This window comes from Odontesthes bonariensis, chromosome 7 (assembly GCF_027942865.1).
Source record: "Odontesthes bonariensis isolate fOdoBon6 chromosome 7, fOdoBon6.hap1, whole genome shotgun sequence".
Lineage (NCBI taxonomy): Eukaryota > Metazoa > Chordata > Actinopteri > Atheriniformes > Atherinopsidae > Odontesthes > Odontesthes bonariensis.
Genome location: NC_134512.1, coordinates 23,622,509 through 23,645,857, shown reverse-complemented (window position 1 = coordinate 23,645,857; position 23,349 = coordinate 23,622,509). Strand labels below are relative to the sequence as shown.

At 41.7% G+C, this 23,349-nt stretch overlaps 1 protein-coding gene across 3 annotated transcripts; it reads left to right on the top strand.

Moving 5' to 3' along the window:
- Nucleotides 1-326: 326 nt before the first annotated feature.
- On the top strand, nucleotides 327-21,650 carry tasor2 (transcription activation suppressor family member 2). Of its 3 annotated transcripts, none has more exons than XM_075470199.1 (23): nucleotides 327-1,000; nucleotides 1,267-1,415; nucleotides 1,764-1,859; nucleotides 1,963-2,035; nucleotides 3,476-3,567; nucleotides 3,657-3,794; nucleotides 5,030-5,163; nucleotides 5,842-5,858; nucleotides 6,540-6,639; nucleotides 6,746-6,840; nucleotides 6,958-7,055; nucleotides 7,377-7,449; nucleotides 7,568-7,639; nucleotides 8,443-10,623; nucleotides 11,002-11,743; nucleotides 11,847-12,318; nucleotides 12,727-12,795; nucleotides 13,098-16,583; nucleotides 18,001-18,123; nucleotides 18,211-18,364; nucleotides 18,464-18,569; nucleotides 20,086-20,267; nucleotides 21,033-21,650. In XM_075470199.1, the coding sequence occupies exons 1-23, from the start codon at nucleotides 967-969 to the stop codon at nucleotides 21,128-21,130; spliced, it is 8,784 nt and encodes a 2,927-aa protein (XP_075326314.1). In that variant the 5' UTR covers nucleotides 327-966; the 3' UTR covers nucleotides 21,131-21,650. The 3 variants fall into 3 exon arrangements, with proteins under 3 accessions (XP_075326314.1, XP_075326313.1, XP_075326315.1); XM_075470198.1 differs by having other exon boundaries at nucleotides 327-1,003; XM_075470200.1 differs by having other exon boundaries at nucleotides 328-1,003; nucleotides 11,440-11,743.
- Nucleotides 21,651-23,349: the final 1,699 nt, after the last annotated feature.

Below are 23,349 nucleotides of genomic sequence, written 5' to 3'. Positions count from 1 at the left end.
GCAAAAATGTTGAAAGAGTGAAAGAGCAAATGTGGACATGTCTGAAAACAGCCTAAGACTCCCTTTTTTATTGATTAACCGAATGGGCAACAACACAATTGCATTAAACCTTTGTTTTACACGATGTCCACCAGCACGTGTTCTAAAGCACATCCGTGCACTATTCAGATTTTTATTGTTACATATGTTGATTTGTCATGTCTCAGATGCTGAACTGTGTCTGAGATGTTGTTGGCTTTCTTTATAATTTTGTCCTGACAAACAGGTTCTGCAGCTGTTTCCAGCTGAATTTCAGGGTCATACGCAGTATACTCCCGGCTCTAACTTCCCCAATAGTATGCAGTCTCAGTCATTTACACCGCGCTGCGAGTATGTAATGGTTAAGAACAAGGCTTTGAGACCATTGCGCAGAAACACGAGTTTTACATCGCCATTCCGTTTTTTTCTTCTTCTTCTTTTGGAATCATTATTCTTTCAACGGGAACGACGAGCAGGAACACACCCGAGACCGACGTGAGCCGCAGGCGCAAACTAGCATCGACATAGCTTCAACAACTGCCTGCCTCTCCACCACAGTTTGGTTTAGACTTTCAAGATGGATGCTATAACCTCGATAGGTTTCTGTTTCTTTTTCGAAATGCACCGTACGCACGTCGACCGTCCACGCTTGTAGCCCCGTGTAAGACTGACGACCTGATATAATTGAACGGTCGCTTCATTTCCGAGGCAATAAAAGTGAATTTAAGTGGACATATTCGCCTCTTCGTGTTTGAACTGTGGGGTATTTTGTAACTTCCTGGTTGTCGCATTAATATGTCAGTTGAAGCTGCGGCGACAGCGCAAGTGACTTTGAGAGCTTTACAGGAGACTGGACACATGGGGTTTCCTAATTCTCTTGTAATGTTTAAAATCGGATACAACTGTTTTCAACGACGAGGGGGAGGCGAAGGACAGATTTCATAAGCAATGGAAAGTGGAAATGGTGGTGCCTCGAGTAAAGGTGGTGAGCTTCTTCCTCTCGTGTGACTTTCACCACAACGTTCAGAAGAACAATATAGGATACTTTTAAGCCTGTTTACTTGTGAGATGAGCCATATGTTTGTGTGATTAAACGACACGTAAGTTAGGTGTCGTCTCGCAGACTGTGCCAGATATTGGGAAATACCGCGGAGACTTTTCTTGGTTGAAACCCAATCTGCTGTTTGCTGTAATTTTCCAGCGCCTTCTATATTTTGCTCATGTCCATATTTTTTGTCCGTGTTTTAGGTGTTTTGATACCCGTGTCGGACTCTTTGGAAGTCTGTCGTAGCAGCATCTTGGCTCCGCTTCAAAGTTCATACTTGTATGAGGAATCTAAGCAGTTTTTCAGATACAAATCTATCCTTTTGGTAAAGAATCCCGAACTGGAAAAAAAGGTCAGCCGAGTCTCTTTTTTCTCGCTCCTTTTTTTTACTTGTGCTCCCACCCTTTAACACATTTTCAATGTAATGACATTCAAACACTAAAGCCGTGTATGTTTGGGTTAACTCTCAGTTGAGGTCGAATTAGTAACTTTACTGTGTGTTTGTTGTCGTCAAACATGGTCTTCCTGTGTGATTTGTCCAGTTTTTTTAAATCTGCACCGTGTGCCCTTTAGAACAGAAAACCCGAGCAAAGATTGTGCTGTGTGTCTGAAACAGGAACTGCTCTTCAAAGCAGCACAGCTCTCAAACTGATTTTCTTCTCTCGCCATGCCTTCTTCTTTTCTTTTTCTTTTCGACCAGTACAATGCTTTCAGAGAAAAGAAGAGAAACGCAGGATATTCAGAGAATGAGCTCGAGGAATCATATGGCTTTCTGCTGTTCGATGACATCAACAAGGTACATGTTCAGGAAACTGATGCACCCGAGAGAAAACACTTTTCTTCCCTTTAAATCAAACCTTTTTTCTTTTGCCAATGGTTTTTTTTTTATTCGTTTGTAGGCCAATGCACTTGGAGAAACGGGTGTGCTCACTGGAAACAGCACATGCACAACACTGGGAGATCCCTCCAAGGGTAAATAACGCCCCCCCCCCCTCTCCTGCTTCCTCCAGTCCACAAAGAGTCGAGTAGTTTTAGTCTTTACTGTTGAGTCACAAATAAACTAGATAAAGCAGCAGCTATGCATACAGTTTAGATGTACTTACTGGTTATTTGGATGGTGGGGGGAGTGAATTATCCATGCCAAGAGACGGTCCAAAATATCTGTAGTGAGACTGAAAGTAAAGAGTCTTTGGTGTTGTTTGACTGGCCCTATAGTGCCTTTTGAAAGTGAAAGCTAACTTTGTAGCTCTATATATCAGTTGAAAGTGGAAGAATTCCTGTTGTGAAACAGAAACTACAAGCTGCAACGTATAGGCAGTCCACTGAAATGCGTTGAGTGCAAGAGGACGCAGTTTTTTTTTTTTTTTGTTGTTGTTTTTTTAAACTTGTGCAACAATGCGCCTCTGATTTCAGCTGTAATGTCTGCTCTGATATTTGTTTATGCCATATTGCTTCCAAGTGGATTTGTCTGTAGCCACCGGTGTGTGACCTCTGCCCACACAAGGCAGTGATAGGACGTTATCGGCCAGAAGTGCTGGTCGAAGTCCTGTTTTTCATATATATATTTTAAAATGGAGGCGCTTTCAGTGAACTAAAGGATGAAAGGCCGCTGGAGTAGCACATGAAAACGAGAGCGCCACTGTGTCACATGTAATTGAATGTAGCAGTGTTGCTCTAGGATCATCTCAGTTTTACCTTTTTTTTACCTGAGTTTTTGATGCCCCCCCCCCCCCCCCCACCCCCACACACGCACACACACAAACCTGAACAATCCAGTTAATTCTTAGTATCTGGACTCCATCTTTGCACTGCTTGAAAGTGTGAATAAACACACTGAGCCAGTCGGACCGGCTTTTGGCTGCTCCTTTTTTTTTTTTTTTTTTTTTAACCTCCACGACCAGATTAGTGGCTGGCTCTGCTTCTTATTTTTTTGTCCTTCTATGTATATATAAAACTAATCATACTTTCATTATAGACATGAATTCTTCATGTTGCTAGGACCTAGCAATAGCTGTCCCAGTCACTTGTTCAGTGAGGAGCTTTTAGAGACATGTGTTTGCTGACATATCTACAGTGCCCACCGTCTGCATACCTTACTTTATGTCCGCGTAACCACAGAAACGTTTAGATAAATTTAGGCATTTTTGGTCTTTTAAATCAGACCTTATGGAAAGCAATACATTATTCTTTTTAACTCCTGTTCACGTGCATTGTCTGAGGTCATGCTTATTGAACATAGGTGTGCCTTTCACAAGAGTGACATAATCACCTTTTAGGGTGTGGTCGACCTGCTGTAAGACACATGTTGGTTTTTTTCTTCTTTTTAATGAGGTCACCAATTCAGAGATGCACCTGTCTGTGTATACTTTTATCTGAAAATGCATGTTAAGTGACCGTTTTCTTTCTGAAAAGGTGTTTACATATCAGTGTACTCTGACTGTTTGGATCTAAATCGTTGGTATCATGGAAAATCTGGATACATCGCCATCATCAAGCTGACAAAGGTACCGAGAGATGAAATGTCCATGTGCTGACGTACTGCTGCTGGTATGAATAAAAATCATGCTTTTTTTTGTTTGTTTGTTTCCAACAGGGTATGGTTAAAAAGGTCGTTGAGAACTACACCCAGAATTTCACTGAACCCACTGTGGGCTTTGACTGTCATATGTCCGAACAGTTGCCTTCAGTATCTGCCAAAACCAGCTCCTTTCTTGCCTTTGAGAGAACTCAAGTAAGATTTCCGATTTCACTTCTTAAATGTGCTCAGTTTAATTGATGTGATTGCAATGCGAAAGGTGACTCGGCTGAAAAGTTTCGCTGCAGCAGCCTCCAGGGTTTTAGTTAGGATGAAATTATAGCGTAGTGGTGTAGGCGAGGGAGCGAAGCGACCAACTTCGGGGGGGGATGGTGCGGACCCCCCCCTTCCGCGATGCGGAGATTTTGGAAATTTAAGGTAAAAATTGGCCATTTTAGGGGTACCCAAAGGGAGAAATTGTACTTTAAAAACAATAAAGTCTTAATGGGAGCACTCTTTACTTCAGCTGCTGCGAGCCGCTGAGCTCCTACTGTTTCGTCTGCAGTTGCACCAACTACTGCGCAACCTTTCTTGGCTGTCATCGTCAAAAACAGAAGGGTAAAGCCTAGGTATGACAACAAGTAGGACAGAGAAAGAGACAGAGCATTTGTGGTTGCTTTATTCCATCAGCTTTCGTGGAGAGGACTGTTTTCTGTTCTTTTCTCGAGCGCCAAGTCAACTGCACGTTAAGCTTAAATGATAACCTGATCAGCTCATCACATATTGTATGTAAGAAGCTTTGAAAAAGCACAGCAACCTTGACCGTTTTTGCTTGCTATTTGAAAATAGGGACGGGTTAAAATAGGCTACAGCTATTCTAACATGATTTCTGCCGAATCCCCTTACGTGTGCGCTTCTGCGTGTGTGAGTAACCATGGCTACGGAGCACTCTTACCAGAGATTCTAGGAGCCGCGGACGCGGAGTGCCTCTGCCTGGAGCTACAGTTTCGTCTGCGGTTGTACTGACAGGCAGCGCAACCTTTCTTGGCTGCCATCGCGAAAAATGTGTCAAGTTTGTCAGAAAGGTGAAAATGGCATTGATCTGGCGTTATTGTACAAATAAATACAGACAAAATGCCGTTACGCTGTATTGAAAATAAGCGTAGCGGTCCAAAATTATAGCGTAGCGGGCCGTGACGCAAGTTTGCGCTAGCTAGAACCCTGAGCCTCACTGAAAAGTAGAAGGCGTGCGTTGTTGTAGCTTTTCCTGTGATGCCAGTTACGAATCAGTGCTTGGATCTGGTGGTGGTGTTTTTTGTCTCATTTCATTTTTCTGTGTGTGGACACGTCTCTGTTCCCGTAACAGTATTGAGTACCTTAATGCACATTTAGGCGGAAAACTCAACAGGCGGCGCATGGCTTAAGTGCACTTTTTGTTTGTTGTCTTTCAGCATTACATATATGAGCTGCTCGATGATGGAAGCAATGGAACAGCTCTGTCTCCCAGTTCCGTCTGTCCATTTGCTATTGTGTCATTTTCTTATACGGATACCAAAGAAGCGCCTCATGGTCCAGAGGAGACAAGGTACTGTAGCATTCATTTGTCCCAAACATCATGGAGGGCACCAGTGACGCGCGGGTCGACGAAAAAACATCCCGCAACCGACCGCTTTTTCCACTAACCCGCCCGTTAACTCAGACCGCAAGAAATATTTATGAAAAAATGTTGACCCGACCCGCTTCCCGACCCACTTTTAAAAAAAGTAGCCAATGGTCTTATTGAACATCCTAGCGTCATTGGCAACGCACAACGGATCTCGACGAATGAGTCCCAAACCTTTTCTGCTTGTGTGTTTGCTGAGCTTCCACTCTCCCAACTTGACCTTCTCTCTTGCCGTCTCCATACCTACTGTACTTCTGACCACGTACGTCATTTCTGCGGAAGTTATTCAGCCAATAAAGTGTATTTATTTAATAAAACATTGTTTCTACTGTTTGAATTACAAACGTTTACCACGTTATTTTTTAATATTTATCTCAAACGACAAAACGACCCGACCGATTGCAACCCGAATATCATTAAAAATATTTTTTTATGACCCGCAACTGCGGGTGACCGCGGATGCCTGCAGGCGCCCGCTGGCTTCGGGTCAGCCCGCGCATCACTGGAGGGCACCGTATATTAATTTCCTCATCCAGTATCATTTCATACATGTTCAGAATATTCAAGTCATATTAATTATGTCCCAATCTCTCTTTTCAGCGAGGTGAAAAAAGTTGGTAAGTATCATCTGATCGATGGCAAAAAGTGATTGGGAATACTCAAATTACCAGTTTATTGAGCATATCTACACAGTGTAACAATCAGCAGTATTGCATGCACAGTTGAGTGGAGCCACAGCTCAACCGAGCCATTTAATTTGGACCACCGTTCTTGTCCCAGTATGCATGGCAGCAGAGTTAAGTTACCGAGTCAAGTGTGTTCAACGCTGCAATGCTGTGGTGGACTCTGCTGCTTCTAACTTTCTCTGCGGGAGGAAGTATAGCCGAATTCACTGCGCAGAAGCTGTCTTTAAGTTAATTGAATGGGGATTTTTTGTCAGATACAGCACTAATCGAGGAGGACAGCCATTCTACCATCTTAGCTGTGGCCATCCGTAGTTATAGCCATGTGATATCTGGCGCTCAACTTTTTGGGGGATCATTAATTTGGAAGTTCTCCCAGACTATGCACTGTATCTGGATGCATCACTTTCCACGTCTGTGTAAACAATCATAAGACTATAACTCATGGGTGATAAGCAGCAAAATGACAACTTTCATGTTGATTGTATTATTAGAAAATAAATTTTAAAAAAAGGCAGAATATAGTTGTTAGTCGTTTGTTTGCGAACAATTTTAAAGTCACCAAAACTAGACTTTTATGATGAATTGTTCTCGTATTTGGTTGTTTTATTTCAGGTTGTCATTACTTGCAGTGGAAAGGTCAGCTTCAGATAGACAGTCAGCTCTATGCTGTTGAGCTGAGGTCAACTGCAGGAGCCTTCGTCCCCGTAGAACTGTAAGTCAAATGTGCAGGTAGAAAATACACTTTTCATCCATCCCCGATTTACATAAGGTTTAGATTATATAACCTATTTTTTTCCCTTTTCTGTGTGTGTTTAAAGACCACCTGTGTTGAAAATTGACAAAGTCATTTCCTTGTCTGATCTGCGAAAGCTGTTGCCAAAAGCCGTTTTTGAAAACTGCTACACTGAAGAGGGTGTGTGCTTTTCTTTTCTTTTTATTCTAAATTCTCCTAAAAGAAAGTAATTTCAATACTTTTTCCCGGTTAATTCCCTGATCCATGTGAAATATTTTCCCCTCTCCTGTCTTTCAGTCTTTCTTGATGGCTTTTACTGCAGTCTTTTTAAGTTTGAAGGGGAAGAAACCAGCGCATTCGCTCTGCTCCTGTGCGAGATCAAGGAGAAAGATCTTGTGAGTTTGTAAAGCTTAGACATTCATTACATTAGAAGGCTAACGGCCAGGAATTGTGAGTATTCCATTCATACTGACGTGAAACGGACGGAAAGTCAATCAAATTTTTAGAATTTTATTACTGTAACCAACAAATGATCATCTGATGATATTTTAAACTCATTTAACTCAAAACAGTTTAACAGATTTTTCTTACTCAGTTGACTAATAAGCAAAGTAATCATGGTAAATTGACTTTGCAGTTGGTTTGCCTTGGAAGTAAGTGGTCAAATCTTTCTGGAAATCTAATATCAAAAATCATTGCTTTTGTCTTTTTAACAGGCTCTTGCCATTCCATTGAATGATGGTGGATTTCTTATCCTGTTGCACTCCTCCCACTTCTTCACATATCATGGTAAGATATGAAATATTTGTCAGGATACCAGTTGACAAGTTACATATGATTGACAGTTGCATTTAAATTTTTTGTATCATTAGAGTAGATGGCTTCATATCACCCACATGTCTTTCAGATAATGGTTCATCTGGCACTGAGGTCCTGCAAGGCGTCTTTTTGTTTCCCTACTCTCGAGTTGTAAGGAGAGGCGAGTATGACGTCTTCGATTATTTCATTTGATGTTTCTCATATCGCATAGAGGATTTGATGTTGGTCAAGCTTAGTGGCATTAATTTTGCTTGGCATCACCCAACATACCTGTAAATACGATTCAGTCCAGAACCCCTATGTTGTTTTTAATTTTCAAAGTGATGCAATCAGTGGGAGCAAACCAAAATGCCTGGATCTAGAGAATCTACGAATCTCATAAACCAATATTTTATTCGCAGTAGTATATAGAAAACGCACCAAATGTTGAAAGGTTGACTTTTTACTATTTCATGACAAATATTAGCTCATCTTGGAAAAGGGACCAGAACAACAACAGCTATGAAAAGTTGGTGATTTGAAATCCAGACAACATCTTCTACACGGAAGGCCTTTCATATTTCAGCAAGACGATGCCAAACTGCATAGTGCAGCTATTACAGCAGCATAGCCCTGTACGTGCAGTCTTCCAGTTGTTTACAGGCTGCTAAAATGTGTTTTTCAAGAAATAGCTAAATGTCTCACTTTTGAACATTTGATGTGTTTTCTATGTACTATTCTTTATTAAATATCGGGTTATGAGATTTTCAAATCATTCCATTGTTTTTATTGACATTTTACTAAGCGTCCCAGCCTTTCTGGATTGGGGTTGTAGACTGTAGAATGACTGACCAGCTCGAGGAAGATGCACTTTCATTGGGAGAGGTTTCAAGGCTAGCGTTAATCTGTGATGGATTTGCATTGTTTTCATTCAAGATTACAAGAACTGACACTAAGCCAATATTCTTTCTTGATTTGTCACAGACCCAAAAATTGCATGGAAAAAGCCTCCCATGTCCCCTGAAATCCTTCAGGTTCTACCAGCACTAAGCTATGCAGAGACTGAAGTTGAGAAAACGCCTATGGACCCAAGTGAAAAACTCTGTGAGGTGTTGGCACAGCATATTCAGAGTTATGCCACATTAATAAACCCAGGACTGGTAATAAGTCCCTCAAGAGAGGTCAGCATTTTTCCAGATCAGTATGACATTGCAGATGCCCACAAGCATCTCTATTCAGTTCCAGAGTGGACTAACGTGGGATGGCAGAGCATAAAGTCCTATTTGAGCAAACCAGACTCCTTTCAACTGCCAGTATCCAAAGTTTCCGAAATCTTGGTGGCTGGAAGCGAGGAGCGACGAGAGGACCTTGTTGATGATGTCTATATCTGTCTTTCGTCACCCGAAGAGGCACCAGCCAGTCCAATAAGCATGGGAGTTGAAGACAAATTATTGGACCAACGGCCTCCTGTTAATGTAGAGACACCTGTGGACATTGATATGCCAAGTGTTGCCTCACAAGTTAACCCAATAGTGGTGTCTCAGAATGTCGTACCAGACGTTTTGCAAGTTGGCGACCCTACCAAAGACAGTGAAAAGTCCAATGACCTCTCTGAACTTGATAAAATGAATGATGTGGGGGCAAACGGTGTCCTTACTCCTCCTCCATCAGAGGATCTGTCCACAGAGCTCATTGTCAGCATCACCTCAGCGGAGCAAAGTGTCACTGACGAGACTCTTAGTGATGTCAGTGCTGTGTCAGCAACAAAGGGCAGTGGCCTTCCGTTTTCTGGTTTCTCAACCAGAACCAGATTGCAGACAACAGAATTGAACTCTCTTTGTGATGAGACCGACAAAACGAAACCGATCTTGAATTCCTCTGAAGTCACCAATGGCAAAGGAGCAAAACCGCGGAAGCTGCGCAGAGGCTTTTCCAAAGCGCAGAAAAGTGTTACTAAAGCTTGTGTCGAGGCTCAAGCTTTACAGTCAGTCACAGCACCTTTGGAGGTCGTCAGTTTGAACTGCCAGATGGACGAGTGCGGTAAGGAACTGGATAGCTCTCATGCGAGCAAGCCTCTAAAAGCTAATTGGAGGAAATTTCAACGGCGTAAGCGCAAATTTGGAAAATTATCATCAAAAAACAAAAAAGTGACATCTGCTGCAGTCAGTGTAGCCAGAGTGAAAAAACCAGAGCCTGGACATTACACCTTGAAAAATACCATTTTACAGGAGCTTGAAACTTTTCGTCTGAAAAAGAAAACTGAGCGCTGGGACCTCAAGCCAGTTATCAGCGAATGTGGACGAATCTTGGTTCCTCATGGCTTTTTAGATATTGCTCATCGTGTTCAGTCTTTGAAGATTAAGATCCTGTCTATAAAAAAAGGTGACCAGTGCCATGAAGAAATGATGCTGGGTGCCCCTGCGAATGCTGCCAACTCTCTTGAAATGGAGCAAAAGACGAGCACTGCCTCAGAGATGGCAGTGAATGAAACGGAGGGCACGAAATCCATGGATGGAGCAAACCATGTTCAAAGTGTCATCGATGATAATTCTGATCAGAGCGCGCTGAGACAATCAGAAGATGGCAGCGGGTCAATGCCTTTGACTCTGGAGACCAATGCTGCTTCTTCAAAAAATGATGACACGGACACTCCTCCACCACAAGCTGCTCAGGAAAAGCAGACTGAACCCGTTGGTCCAGTAAAGTCTGCGACAAAGGGTGAATTTCTGCTGAGTAGACTAAAATCAGTTCTTTCGAGGCGAAAGAGAAAACCAGCGCTCCCTACAACAGCAGAAAATGCTGCCCAAGACACTGCCCTATGTCTCAAGAAAGCAAAAGTGGACTCTGACATTGGAGCAGTGAAATGTCTTAACGCAACTACCCCGAGCACTGATTGTGGTATCGGCAACGTTTCAAAGGAGCTCACAGTTGACCCTGTTTTTGCCTATGCTTTAGGACTGACCCCTATAAGCAGTCAAGTTAAGGCTCAGAGGACTGAGGCCCAAGACACTCAGCAAAGGAAAGACTCGGAGACCCAGGAACATACCCCTATAGACGGGAAACATCAAATCATGCAAAGGCCTCCGTCAATTTTCCCAAAGCGGATTAGGATTAAGACGCTCAAAAAGCATCAAGGCATCTCTACAGAAAATGTTAAGAAAAAATGTAAGTCATATTTAAAAACTATGAGATTTGGAATGTCTGTTTTTTTTTTTTGTCCATAATGCGGTGACCTCTTTAGTATTGTGCATGACATTGGAAACGACTTCTTCACTCCTGTGACTGTCCTCGGCATGCTTCGTCTGCTCTTCGCTACCAGCTTTATCAGCTCTTGATTTCCTTCTTGCTTTCGCTTGCTTGTGCTGCATTTTCAATGCAATCTGCATTATTGACCCGTTGACTGAACTTTGATACAATGAAATGCTGTACATGTTGGTGACAATTCTCTAACAGTAATACAATGGTTTATTTCTTGTGCTTTAAATGTGCTACTTTTTGTCTTCATGCTGTTTCTTTTTTTTCTCCTCTGTTTTGTCTTCACAGGGTGGTTGCATTTTCAAACTCCAGCTTGTTTTGCCAGTGAAAATCTCAAATTCAATGACTGTACTACAGATATTTCTGTCAGGAAGACTGTTGAGGAAAAAATGAAAAGTGCTTGCTCATCTACAGATGCTTTGAACTTACTTGCTGACTTGGCACTTGGTGCCAATAATGACATGGTTCCTCCGCAACCAAGTCCAGCACTTTGGAGAAAACCTGAGACAAGTTTGAAGAAGTGTGACCTCACAAAAGGTCTTACAAGGGCTGAACAAGAGTCAGTTCTTCATGCTCTGCTTAGACAGCCTGCTGCTAAATTCATACAGCCTCTTGAGTCTCCATCACCAAGCCCACTTGTGGGAGACAGTGATTTGGTTGGTTTGGTAACTACAGAACATGCTTACTCATTGCCCCCGTCTTCCTCTCTACTGTTGGGTTTGCCAGGTACACCCTTCCACGTAACACCTTTAAGTGGTTCAACCAGACTGCTGCACCATCACCAGACAATGTATGGGGATGGAGTTAAAACACTACACCCGTGTGTCATTCAGGAAGACATAGGTGAAAACAACAGGACTTCAGACTACCTTCACAGGCACAAGCGAAAGTTCAGACATTCTCGTACCTTTGTTATGAAGGAGGGATCTGTCCAAGTCACGAAAGAATGGAAAGAAAACTACGACTTTAACCTAGACAGCAGGCTGGCAAGCGACCAAAAGGACAAAGTTGTCATCCGAGCATTGCATGGGTATGTACATTATGCTGCTTTTTTATACCAAGAGTTTCAACATGAAACTTGTTTTTGTTGAAAAAAATGTAGCTAATTTTTGTACATTTGATATCTTCAATAGGCCGTGGGATTTATCCATTCAAGACACTTGTGAAGAGGCGCGGCTCATCTTCCACATGTGGATAGGCTTGTTTTACAGCCGGTCTACAGACAGGTTCTTTCAGGGTGACTCGAGTCCTACGTGCCCGATGTCAATGGGGAGTGACTCTTTTCAAATGGCCGATGGAATGGTATCGGGCCCATTAAGGCCTGGGCTCAGGACCAACCCATCTGCTTCTCTCTCAAGTGAAACAAATACTTCAGCTCCTTTGTTTTCAAAAGCTTTGGACCTCAGCATCAAAGATATTTCTGCAATTGAACCAGAATCTGAGATTTTGGATTTGTCACTGAGAAATTCATATGCACAGCCTGTCTCTTCAGGGCCACAAGTCAACAGAAAAGTGTCCTTTCTGTCCAATGACGAGACAGAACGGTTTGAGAAATTACACTCTTTCAAATCACCAGCAGAGCTACAGGAGGCAAGCACATCTGAGGTTTGGTTCTAATGTTACTATTGCATTAAACAGCAACTACAATGCACTGAACGTTTTTTTTCTTTCTCTTTATGTCCAGGTTACCTTTTTTTTATAGAATTTCTGTTCTATGTGCCTGTTACAGAGTAACAGGGTTACGATCAGTTGGCATAATTAAGGGACTTTTAAGTAAAGATGTATTCAACGTTAAGGTGTAGGTTAAAAGAAGCACTCCATCCGTCTTCTGACAAACGTTATGGTGTCTGAATGGGACTTTCATACCACCAGCTTAGGCCTCAGGCACACTGGTCTTGAGACCAGTTGGCAACTTAAAGACTATAACAGCCAGCATAGATATGACAGTTTGTTGTTTTGTTTTTTTTCTAAAACTGCTACTTCTACTGAATTACCCTTATTATATTCCCTTAGCCCAGTTTACCATGTCAAACCAGTGGAAATATGGTTGATTCACTCTTCTTTCTTGACGCTTTTCAAAAGGTAAGGTTATTGTTAACGACTGTTTCAAGTAAGAAATCAGCATAATTATGAGTCATTGTAACTGCAGTCTCTTTTATTTATTTATTTATTTATTTTTTAAATTGCTGGTTCACCAGATGCAAAAAAGGCTATAAAAAGAAATGGCCGACATTTGTTTTTGATGTGTTAGATCAGGGGTCCCCGTGACCCGGTGGTTGGGGACCCCTGTGTTAGATTATAGAAGCAATATTATTAGTTAAAACTGAATGAAAGTGTATATAGAGTGTAATTCTTATATTCTGTTTACTTTTTCTCTATTCCAGTGGGAAAAAGAGAGCACTCGTGAAAATTACAGGCCTATTCCTGAAAAAGCTGTGTGCCTGGAACACACTGATGCTGCATCTTTCACAGGCGACAGAACAGTCATTCCTCTTGAAGAAGCGATGCAAAGTGCACCTGTTGAGCAGGAAACTGTTCCAATTGCATTAGGAATTGGAGAGATGTTACAAGGACCCAACAAAGAGATCACTGATAAGGAAGATGGCCTTGAAAATTCAGATGCTACAGAGAAGATTTTGGCTTTAAAAGATGGAATGGATTTATCCAAATCTGCAACGGACAAAGAGACGGACTTTAGCATGGAAGAAGATGATGTGGTTAACGCAGAAGAGCACAACAAACAGGAACCCAAAGTTGAGAAAAGCTGCGAAATGAAAAACAACCCTTGCACGGAGATGAGTGTGGCTCCTTCTCTGGAGGTGATTCACACAAATGATGACTCTGCAAACAGAGAGTCGGACATCATCTGTACTGGAAACGATTTTGAAAATAAGAAGCTGCTGTCAAGGGAGGAATGTACAGCCTTGTCATCAGATCAGACTGCTGATATGAATGGCGACGTGGATTGTTCTACAACATGTGAAGGAACAGAGTTGAAACATGAGGATCGCTTGAGAGGAAATGGACTTGATGAGAAACAAAGTTGCATTTCTGCTGTGGAAGTTGACAGTGATTCGAGGGATCAGCGATTAGACGAGACATGTGATGACCCGGTAAAAGAGGATTGCATTTCAGAGTGTAGTCACCAAGCACAAATGGATGAGCTACCTCTTGCTGAGAGCACAAAAGATGCCTGCACTAACTTGTGTGCAAATCCCATCACACCGACACCTGAATGTCCCAATGTGGCCGTTTCAAACACCCCTGACACTCCAGCAGAGATTAAGATTAAATCTGTAGCCGAGGAAAAGTTGGAAGGTATTTCTCCAGTAGACGAGACACATGGTCCCAGTCTATCATCCTCCATGTCTGAGCACACTTGTTTGGTTGATGTACCTGAATCAGATTGGTCTTCTCCTCAAACAGAGAACAGTGCTGAAACGGTAAACAAAGACATGTTCCTGGAACTAAATGGTAACAGGGACGAAGGTCAGGAAACCAAGTCAACAGAGGTAGAGATAACTACTGACAAAACAACGCTAAGAGAACTGTTCCAACATCAGTCTCGTTCACCTCAGTGTGATGTTTTAGATAAGTGTGAGGCAGGCTTGTCATTTTCTGAAGAAACGGAGTTCGCAACAGACGAGACGAATGAGGAGCAGGACAAAAGTTGGAGTGGAGTTGTGATTCCATTCATTGGCAGAGACATCTCTGGGATGCATGCAGTACAACCACAAGACAATGTTGAGGACACCTTTCAGGGCCAGGAAGCAATACCATTTATCAGTGAAACTGCCAACCCTGTAGCTGTCCTTCCCAACGTGCTGGATTGTATGTCTCAAATTAGTGGTGAAAAAGTAGAACCATTTTCTCACAAAATACCTCTTCTTGATGTCAGTGAAACCCATGATCCAGTAGTCTTGGGAAATGTGTTTGACAACAGGTGCCCCACACCAACTTTAGATGAAAAACCATTTGAGCACATGTCATCGTCAAGCCCAAGCAGTGGCACTCCTGCTTTTAGGACTCAGAAATGTCCTAACAAAAACTCAACGCCAGTTAATGATGACCCGCCTTTGGAGCAAAAACTCCAAACTCCTACAGTTAACACTAATCCTAGCCCACATCCCGGTCTTCATCCAGATCTCGAACTAAGAACTCTAAGGGTTTTGCAAAGTATAGGCAAATACCTCTCCAAGTCCAACCACATGGACACACTCAGTCAAATCGAAATTGCTGACAAGAAGCATCTTGATCAGAACCCCAACTCCTGCAAGAAGTCTACTCCTATCTATTTGGCACCAGGCCAGACTCAAGTTGATTTTAAGAACAAGAAGATTGTCAATGAAAAGCTCACAGTGACACCAAGCTCCGACACACGAGATCTGCGTACACAATCATCAGACAATTTTCTTTCATCAACGTATAAAAATGAATCTGCCAACGTACTTGATGTGAAGTTGCAGCTAAAGAACACAAACTCATTGATTCATCCGCACAATTTTGAAAGTGCTGATAAACGGGAAATGTCTGTAGGGCCACATTGTCATTCCTCCAGACCATTTGTCTCCACTGAAGCTTTGCAAGATGAACATAAAACATCACAACCCAATTTAAATCCCGAATCTCAGCCACAGAGTCAGCGTCCAGTCATGGCAGTGAAACCCTCTCAGAGTGATGATAGTCAGGCACATTGCTTGTATAAAGATTTAGATGTTGACACTGCCTCCCTAACTAAAAGGATTCATGCCCTTTTAGCCAAATGCGCTGCACCACATTCTATGACAAAAGCTTTTAAAGAGAATTCTGATGAGCTAAATGTTAACCACAGCACCCAAGAGCTTTCTTTAAAACCAGCTGTATTACCAAATGCTATTTGTAGTAAATCTAACTCAAATGGAGATGGATTTGCCCACCTAGATCCTGCACATCAGCACCAGGAAGCAAACATTTCAAAATTCAACACAGGTCCATCATCATTGCCTCCATCTGTGGAGACTTTTGAATCTGCAGAAGGTTACCCTGAGCTTATGGATGAGAACAAAGATGTTTTGAGATGCGGTTTGAATGATACAGAGCAGACAACTAGAAACACGAGTCAGAAAGACTGCTCACATAAATCGTCAATGTTTCCCAAAGACGAGAGCAGAAGCGAAGACGGAGACATTGTAGGGCCTCAAGGGTCTCTCACATGCACAATCTTCAATCACAGTCGGAAGAGGTCTCGTACTCTTTTGGAGCAGCTCTCGCAGAGGTGCTTACAAGAGGACCTCACTCAGGCATCACTGGAACAAGAGTGCCTAATTTTCTCAGAGCAAATGAAAAACCTTTTGAAAAAGACTAAGAGACGACCCATCTGCCGACAAGATGCCAATGACGATTTGAGGTTGTCTTGTACCAGCCCCGTCACTGTCAACTTCTCCTGTCTAGAGGAGCAGGAGGATTCCTTGGATTTCATGGACACATCACTTGTTGGACAAAAAATAAAGGTTGAAATGCCCAACAGAAAAGACGAGACGGAGGGAGAAAAGACGTTGCATGCTCAAGGTCCTTCTCAGGGAGTCGCCAACCCATTGGAGCATGCTGGCATTTCTGGTGTGACTGCAGAATGTACCAAGTTGTATGAGGCAAAGATGCAAGATGTTTGCTCTTTCAGAAAAGTCCCATCTAGACATAAGAGATTGAGAAAGGATAGAAGTTGCCCAAGGACCAAGCCTAGTAACCATTTTGACTTCTGTGATCAAATGAAGAAAGAACTGGATGAGACGTTCCGAAGTAATCTGAATGCGGTTGTGAAAAAATCCTGTAGAAGGAGGTACAGGTTCCACATGTTGATGACATCAGATGATGCCTTCTTTGAAAAAACAAAGGTAAGACATGCTTTCATTACACTTGTTTGGTGGTAGACTGTGGAAAAAAAAGGAAGTACGTCCCATTGAGAAGGTTGGCTTTCTCAGCTTTCACAAACAAGCAGACATCTTTTTAAAACCAAGCAAACATAGACACTTGTTGGGATATTTTTCAGCATAGTTTCAAAGGAAATATTACATCTATTAATAGATGTAATATTCATCTGTGGAGGTAGCCTCAAAGAGCTATTGACTCCTTCAGCTCATACTAGCACTCACTTCTGATGGTTGTGTTCTCTTCCACGAGAATAAATTGTAGATCCTTGCTGGTAGTTCAGTGTCGTCTTTGGCCTTGTGCTCGAGTGCATCTTTTTTGCCCAGATGCTTATGAATCGAGGAGACGCAACAGAGGGCCTTTTGTAGTCACCCTTGATGTTGGTTACGCGTATCAGGAGCTTTACGGAGCTTTTCAGCTCTTTGCATAAAGACGGTGAATATGAGTGCTGTTTTTGTTCAAATATGTGGAAAAAGTCAGTGTTTCACATTGAGCTGGGTTACAAAGAAAAATCGTGTTTTCAAATCGGTTTCTGAAAAAAAAAAAAAGAAAAATCCAATATCAATTGATAAAATCCTTATATCCATATTTGTTACGTGCATTTTAGGTATAATATGTGTCAGGAATCTCGTCTCGCAGTCCTGACATTGAGAAGCGAGACTCATGCGAGAAGAACCTGTAGAGCCTGTGAGGCGAGGGAGAATCTGACGGAAGCAGCAGCACCGGCAGGCGGATTTGTGGCAGCATTTTGGATATAGAAAGTATGCCGCATGACAAAAGCAAAATTTGTAATAACGTACCTGTCCAAACAAGCCGAAGCCAAATGTGGACTGAAACTGAATTATTTCTGTCTATGTTGAATTAGATCAGACATTGAATTGGAAATAAAATCGATTCAGGAAGTCGGCAGCGATAGCCAGTCCTACTCTTCCATGGGATATACTTTCTTTTTTCCATCAGTGATATGTACCGTTAACTGCTATTTCTGAACTACTAAAAGTGATACGCATACATTTGAATGCTCTCTGTTATCAGTTGTGCACACACGTTTGATCCTTAGCAGACTTTTAAAGTTTTCATGTTGAAGAATAAATAAAGTTTGAGTGTTATATAACCAGATGGACAACTTTAAAAAAAATAAATAAATCTGTTTACATTTATAAGATGGATTCTATGCAAACTGTATTAACCAACACTGAAGCTTTTCTTTACAGAGATATTAGCAAAGTTCTGTTTCATATAATATTGATATTAGTGATGCTACACAGCTTTCTGATGACCTATGTGCATATTTATAATGTTGGATACGTTTATGGCAAAGCATTGTAAGCTACTGGGAAATGCATTTGAAAGGTTGGCTTATTTCTCCATAACCTTGTCAAGGCGCATTTAGAAGCAGAAGGCCACACTGCTGTGCAGCCGTCTGAATTCTTCCTCGCCGAGGATAGTTCTTCGTCTCTACTCATCATTCTCAGAAACGAAGACATTGCAGAGCACATTATTGAGGTAATGAATCAGCCGATGTAACGTGGCACAATGGAATTTTTGACACAAGGCTGCTTTGATTTGATGGCTGGGCTCTCTTATTTTCAGGTACCGCACTTGCTCAAGCTGAAGTTGTCCCCAGAGGTGCAGTTTGCTGGCATCGACGAACCAGATGATGTTGTGAATCTCACCCATCAGGAGCTCTTCACTCGGGGTGGCTTTATAATGGTTGACAGAGCAGTACTGGAACCCCTCAGCCTTTGTATGTTATCCGAATGCTAAATTCTCGTTTTGAGAATACTGTCTTGTAAGCAAGTCATCCTGGTTTAACTCATTGCCTCAACTGTGTGTGAATTTTTAGGCAACATGAAGAGATTGTCTGAAATATTGGAAGAGCTGTGCGGAATGGGGAAGTGGAAATGGATCCTGCACTATAGAGACAGCCGTCGTCTGAAGGAAAATGCGAGGTGGGCGTCAGTTCTGTAGAAAAGTCTACAAAAACAAATACACTTATTTCCATATCTCGCACACTTGTTCTACAATCATTTGTTTTGGCATCCAAGTTTATTAGCTTTTTTTTATTTTTTATTATTGAGCTGCCATGACTCAGATCTAAGAGCGTACATCCAACCCATTGGATGTGTTTGACAGAGAAAAAAGTGCCGTACGTATTAAATCTTCAGCTAAATTGGAGAAGACTGGAACCAACACCACAACCATAGCCTCTATTTTAAAGTCAGGGGTGAATTTTCAGATTCTTTAAGCACTTGCTTCAGCGGAAGGAAATTCCACAAATTACAGCAAGGTCACTCTTGGCAAGGGTCAAAGACCACTGAAATATCTCTGGTCAACTGCTATTCAGTTTCCTGACAGCAACGAACAATAACACTTTATAAGGCACACTCACCTGATTCTGGACAGGGGGCCTACTGAGGGTGGTCTGTGTGTGTTGCTGTGAATTATATAAGGTTGCAATACATCACCCCATGTTCCTATTTGTTATTATGATGCAGGACTTTCCCTTTTTTTTTTTTTTTTTGGGTCATTGTAAAGATACAAAAACAAAACCCCAGACCTTTCAGAATCTCTGCTTAGACTGGATCTGAGGTTTGGCTCCCAGTCATTCTCTTCTCTTCGGATCCCTGGCATAAACTTTCTTAATAAAAACTCTGTGTGTGAAACAAAACCTTTTTGGGACCCCCACCCTAGCTGGCCACTTCATAAGCTTTGACTTCCACGTGATGTTGCACCGACATGTCAACCGAGACCACCAGTTTCCTGCTGCCACAGGGTTTGTTTACCTTGTTTACCTCAACAACCTTAAACCCAGTGATTGGCAAGTCCCAACTGAGCTCCCTGGCCTCTGCTTCATTGCATAAGGGTGTTTCTGTCGTTATGTTTGATGGCCTTTATCAACATGGGGGACGTAGGACCTCGGCAACATCGGCCAGAGTAGACTAAATCTGTTGCCAGTTCATTGGTTTAGTGCTTTTTCAAAGTGGTAAAGCTTGTGAGGTTCTCCAGCCTGAAGGAGCGGGGAATTGCCAGAAGAAGAGGAACAAACCAACAGCTGGTGACAAGCTGCAAGGGTACAGGCCTGGAACAAGTCTGACTAGCATTGGCTCAAAACAAACTGCATGTAAAGGATCTTCTGCCAACATCATGGTGTCAGATACCCTTTAATTGTCCAGGGTAGTACGTGTGTGTCTTGAGGGGACTGGAGTTATTTTAACACGCAAAGACCAACTGCATATTTGGCAGAGGCAGTCGTAATGTTTTGGCCCGACAGTGGAGTAGAAATGTTAAGTTTCTGTGGTTTTTGATTTTCAATCAGACTAAAAACTAAGACCAAGCTTTGTAAATGTCCCTTTACGAATCTTTACGAATTTCTTGCAGTTATTACTTTTTATATTGACTGATTGTGCTCTTTCTTTTAAAACTTTTTGCCTTCTGAACATACATTTTTGTGCTTTCCAAATCCAGGTTAAGCGCTGAGGCCAATGAGAAGAAGCAGCTCTTCCTCTGGGGCCAAGATGTTGGAATACTGGAAGTCTTGCCTTACCACGAGTGTGACCTGATGTCAAAAGATCAACCAGACTATCTCTCATGTTTGCTCCGACTACAAATCCAGAATATATCGTATCGCTATAGTGTTTTTATAACTGGTGAGACTATACTTTGTATCTGGTTAAAACGAGTCTCAAATGATCCAATCATGTGGCAGAAACTAAATGTATTTAAACCTAAGGACATGGTCAAGATTTACTATCAAACTATTCAAACTATCCATCAGAAAAAGTGGCTTAAAAAAATTGGTTTTAGTTCAAGCTGTTGTATGGGCCAGTACAAGTCTTTTCAGAAATGGTTAATCTATATGGATTTCCAACACAAAGTTATCTCAACACATGACAGCCTGATCACTGTATGGAAATGGTTCATATAGTAACATCGCTACCAAGTATAGTACCTTTTGGAGTGAACAAGATAATTGAGTCCTGAAGGTGCTGCTCAGAGATATACATATTTCAACTGCATTTCATGTCAGTATGGATTAAAATATTGGAGGAATGTTGGAACCATTTTATCGAACCCGTAATGAAGAATTAGTGCAATTCTGAGTTGTGTAGATGGGCGTGGCCACCATGATGTCACTCTGGCTTGGAACAACCATTTTGAAGCCTCAAATTTGACATTGGCCTTATCAATATTTTTTTTTGTGTTTTTTGGGCAGAAGTGACATGATTGAGAACAAGTTGATATCATGCAAGTCCATGAGGTAGCAGCGGTCACTCAAAGCAGATCTTAAAATGGTCACGAACCAATTGTTTCCATGTAAACACAATCCCCAGGACTGGATTGTGTCCGAAGAACCATGCAGAGATTATACTGCGAACCGTACCAAGAATAATGTGTTTTTCTCGCTTTTACAGATACAACCACAGACCGTGCCTTTCAGAGGAATGGGATTTTGACTGTGACTTTGAACGACTTCCTGACAAAGTCTCCTGGCGAAATGTTGAGCAACTAAAACAGTCAAAAGGACGAACTCAAGTTTGCTAATTCAAGCATTGGAACAATCACAGTCACTGGAGGAGGGGAAACCACCAGTGATGATTATTTAAAACCTATTACGTGTTGTTATACTTCAACACACTTAACCTTGTTTAAACTCAGCAATAATCATTAGTTTGACAAGCTTTTTTGTTCATGTGTAGACTAGTTATAATTCAGTAAATGGATAGTGGCATCATCGCCAACATGCTGGCAGCTGTGCTGTTTGTATACATTTTGTATTGTAAGATATTTTTTATTGTAAATTATATTGTAAAAACAAATGTTTGAAAGTGATTTTTACATTGTGCACGTCTGTCCTGACGATTCTGACTCTGTACCTTTTGGGATGAAACTAAGCTAATTTAGAGAGTTTTCTAGTGTTGCAAATGTAAAGTTGACTAAGTGGTTCTTAACTCTTACAAGTTTAAGTGTTGGTGGGTTAGAAACCTCGCTTTTTGATAACACGTTGACTGAAAATAAAGAAGTTTCTTTCATGATTGTGCCAAAGTATATTTAATGGTAAATTAATATGTTGTATGTGCAGACAAGGAAAGGGAGGAAAAAAAAAACACAAAAGGAATGAGGATGTTAAAGTGAAAAAAGTTCAGAGCTGAATAAATGTCTTGAGCCCCCCCTCATTTCTTTATATATTGCAAGGAAGAAGGGGAAAAAAATGAACAGTCATATATTGGACTACATATAAATATAAATGAAGTATATAAGATAAAAAAAAACAGTTTGTACGATTCTGGTTTGAGCACCTTTATTCTTCAACACAGCCTGAACCCTCTTGGACAAGCTTTCTTGTCATTTCTTTAAGTAGTCCTCAGGAATAGTTCTCCAGGCGTCTTGAAGGACATCCCAAAGCTAAAGGATGTTGGCTGCCTTTTGTTTCGTTCTCTGTCGAGATGATCCCACACTGCTTCAGTAATGTGGAAGTCTGGACTCTGAGGGAGATGCATCACTCCTTTAGACAATTGAAACAGGTTTGAGTTCCTGTGTCATCTGAACACCCTTAACGTTTTCTCCCAGTTTCCCTTCCTTGAGAATGGCTTCTTGACAGCCACGGAGACCATTGCTGGTGAGGCTTTGGCCAACAGTAGATGGATCACCTGAAGGTCCGGATGCATCTGGATGCATCTGAGGTCCTGTGTGGACACCACTTTCAGATCCTATTCAAATGCTGTAGATAAACTTTTAGGCCTTCCACTTTTCTTGTTTCCCCCAATTTATTTATTTATTTTTAATAACATTCATCTTGTTTTTAGAAAAGATACATTTTATTGCTGTCAAACTGCGTTATCGTTGCCATTTTTCCATAGTTGGATGCAACTACAGAACTAATTATGTCTTTGTGTCAGGCTACGAGTTCAAAGTGCCGGAATATGACATTTATCTTGAATGATCAACGTTTCCTATCTGAAAATGGAGATGGAATCAAAGAGGAGGAGGAGGAGGATGTAGCTAAGCAACCAGCGTTGGATGTAAACAGTAACCTGCGTGGGTGGGTCAACACTTGAGTGGAGATGGGAAAACCACACAGGACAATCTGTGGTTTGGAACAGAATATACGCAGTGATATGGAGGAAACCTACTTACTCACCTATTTATATGTCTTCTCTGAAATGATTTACATTCAGCTGCACGAGACAAGTCAGGTTTTTTTTTTCTTCCTTCTACTATGGCAAAGATGTGGGACCCTTCCTGTTGTACCGCATCCTTTGATGGACACACTGGAGGCAGATAAAAGCCTACAGAAATGTTTGAAAAATCTGAAAAACTTTTAGACCGTCAGAGGCTAAATCCTCTGATCTGAGCTGCTGGAACGACGACCATAATTCCCAGCGGAGGCGCTGATGATCAGCTCATTGACATTTTCCCTTTATGTCCAAGCAGCATCGACAGGGGGACCATTTTAATTAGTTTTGACTTTTAATCCAATCCTCCTGGGAAGCTCATAATCAAGACACGTGACTGTAGTAAATTGCTGTCCACGGGCAACACTCCAGCACCACCCTGTGTGAACGTTCAAAGTTGCAGGCAAACAACAGCTGATGTGCTTTGATATCTGCGAGTCAACCATTTCGAAATTCAAATTTAGCTCATGGCTGCTTCATATTCTATGAGTGATATTTTAAATAGTTGGCAACGTAAAATAAGTCGCCCTAAACAATTCACCTATTTCTAGAGAAA

What these genes read in the sequence shown, in the direction of transcription:
- tasor2 (XM_075470198.1), top strand. Translation starts at nt 967, where the DNA reads ATGGAAAGTGGAAATGGTGGTGCCTCGAGTAAAGGTG. An exon ending in TGTTCGATGACATCAACAAG is followed by an intron (nt 1,860 to 1,962) that starts GTACATGTTCAG and finishes ATTCGTTTGTAG; the next exon opens with GCCAATGCACTTGGAGAAAC. An exon ending in ACTGGAACCCCTCAGCCTTT is followed by an intron (nt 18,365 to 18,463) that starts GTATGTTATCCG and finishes GTGAATTTTTAG; the next exon opens with GCAACATGAAGAGATTGTCT.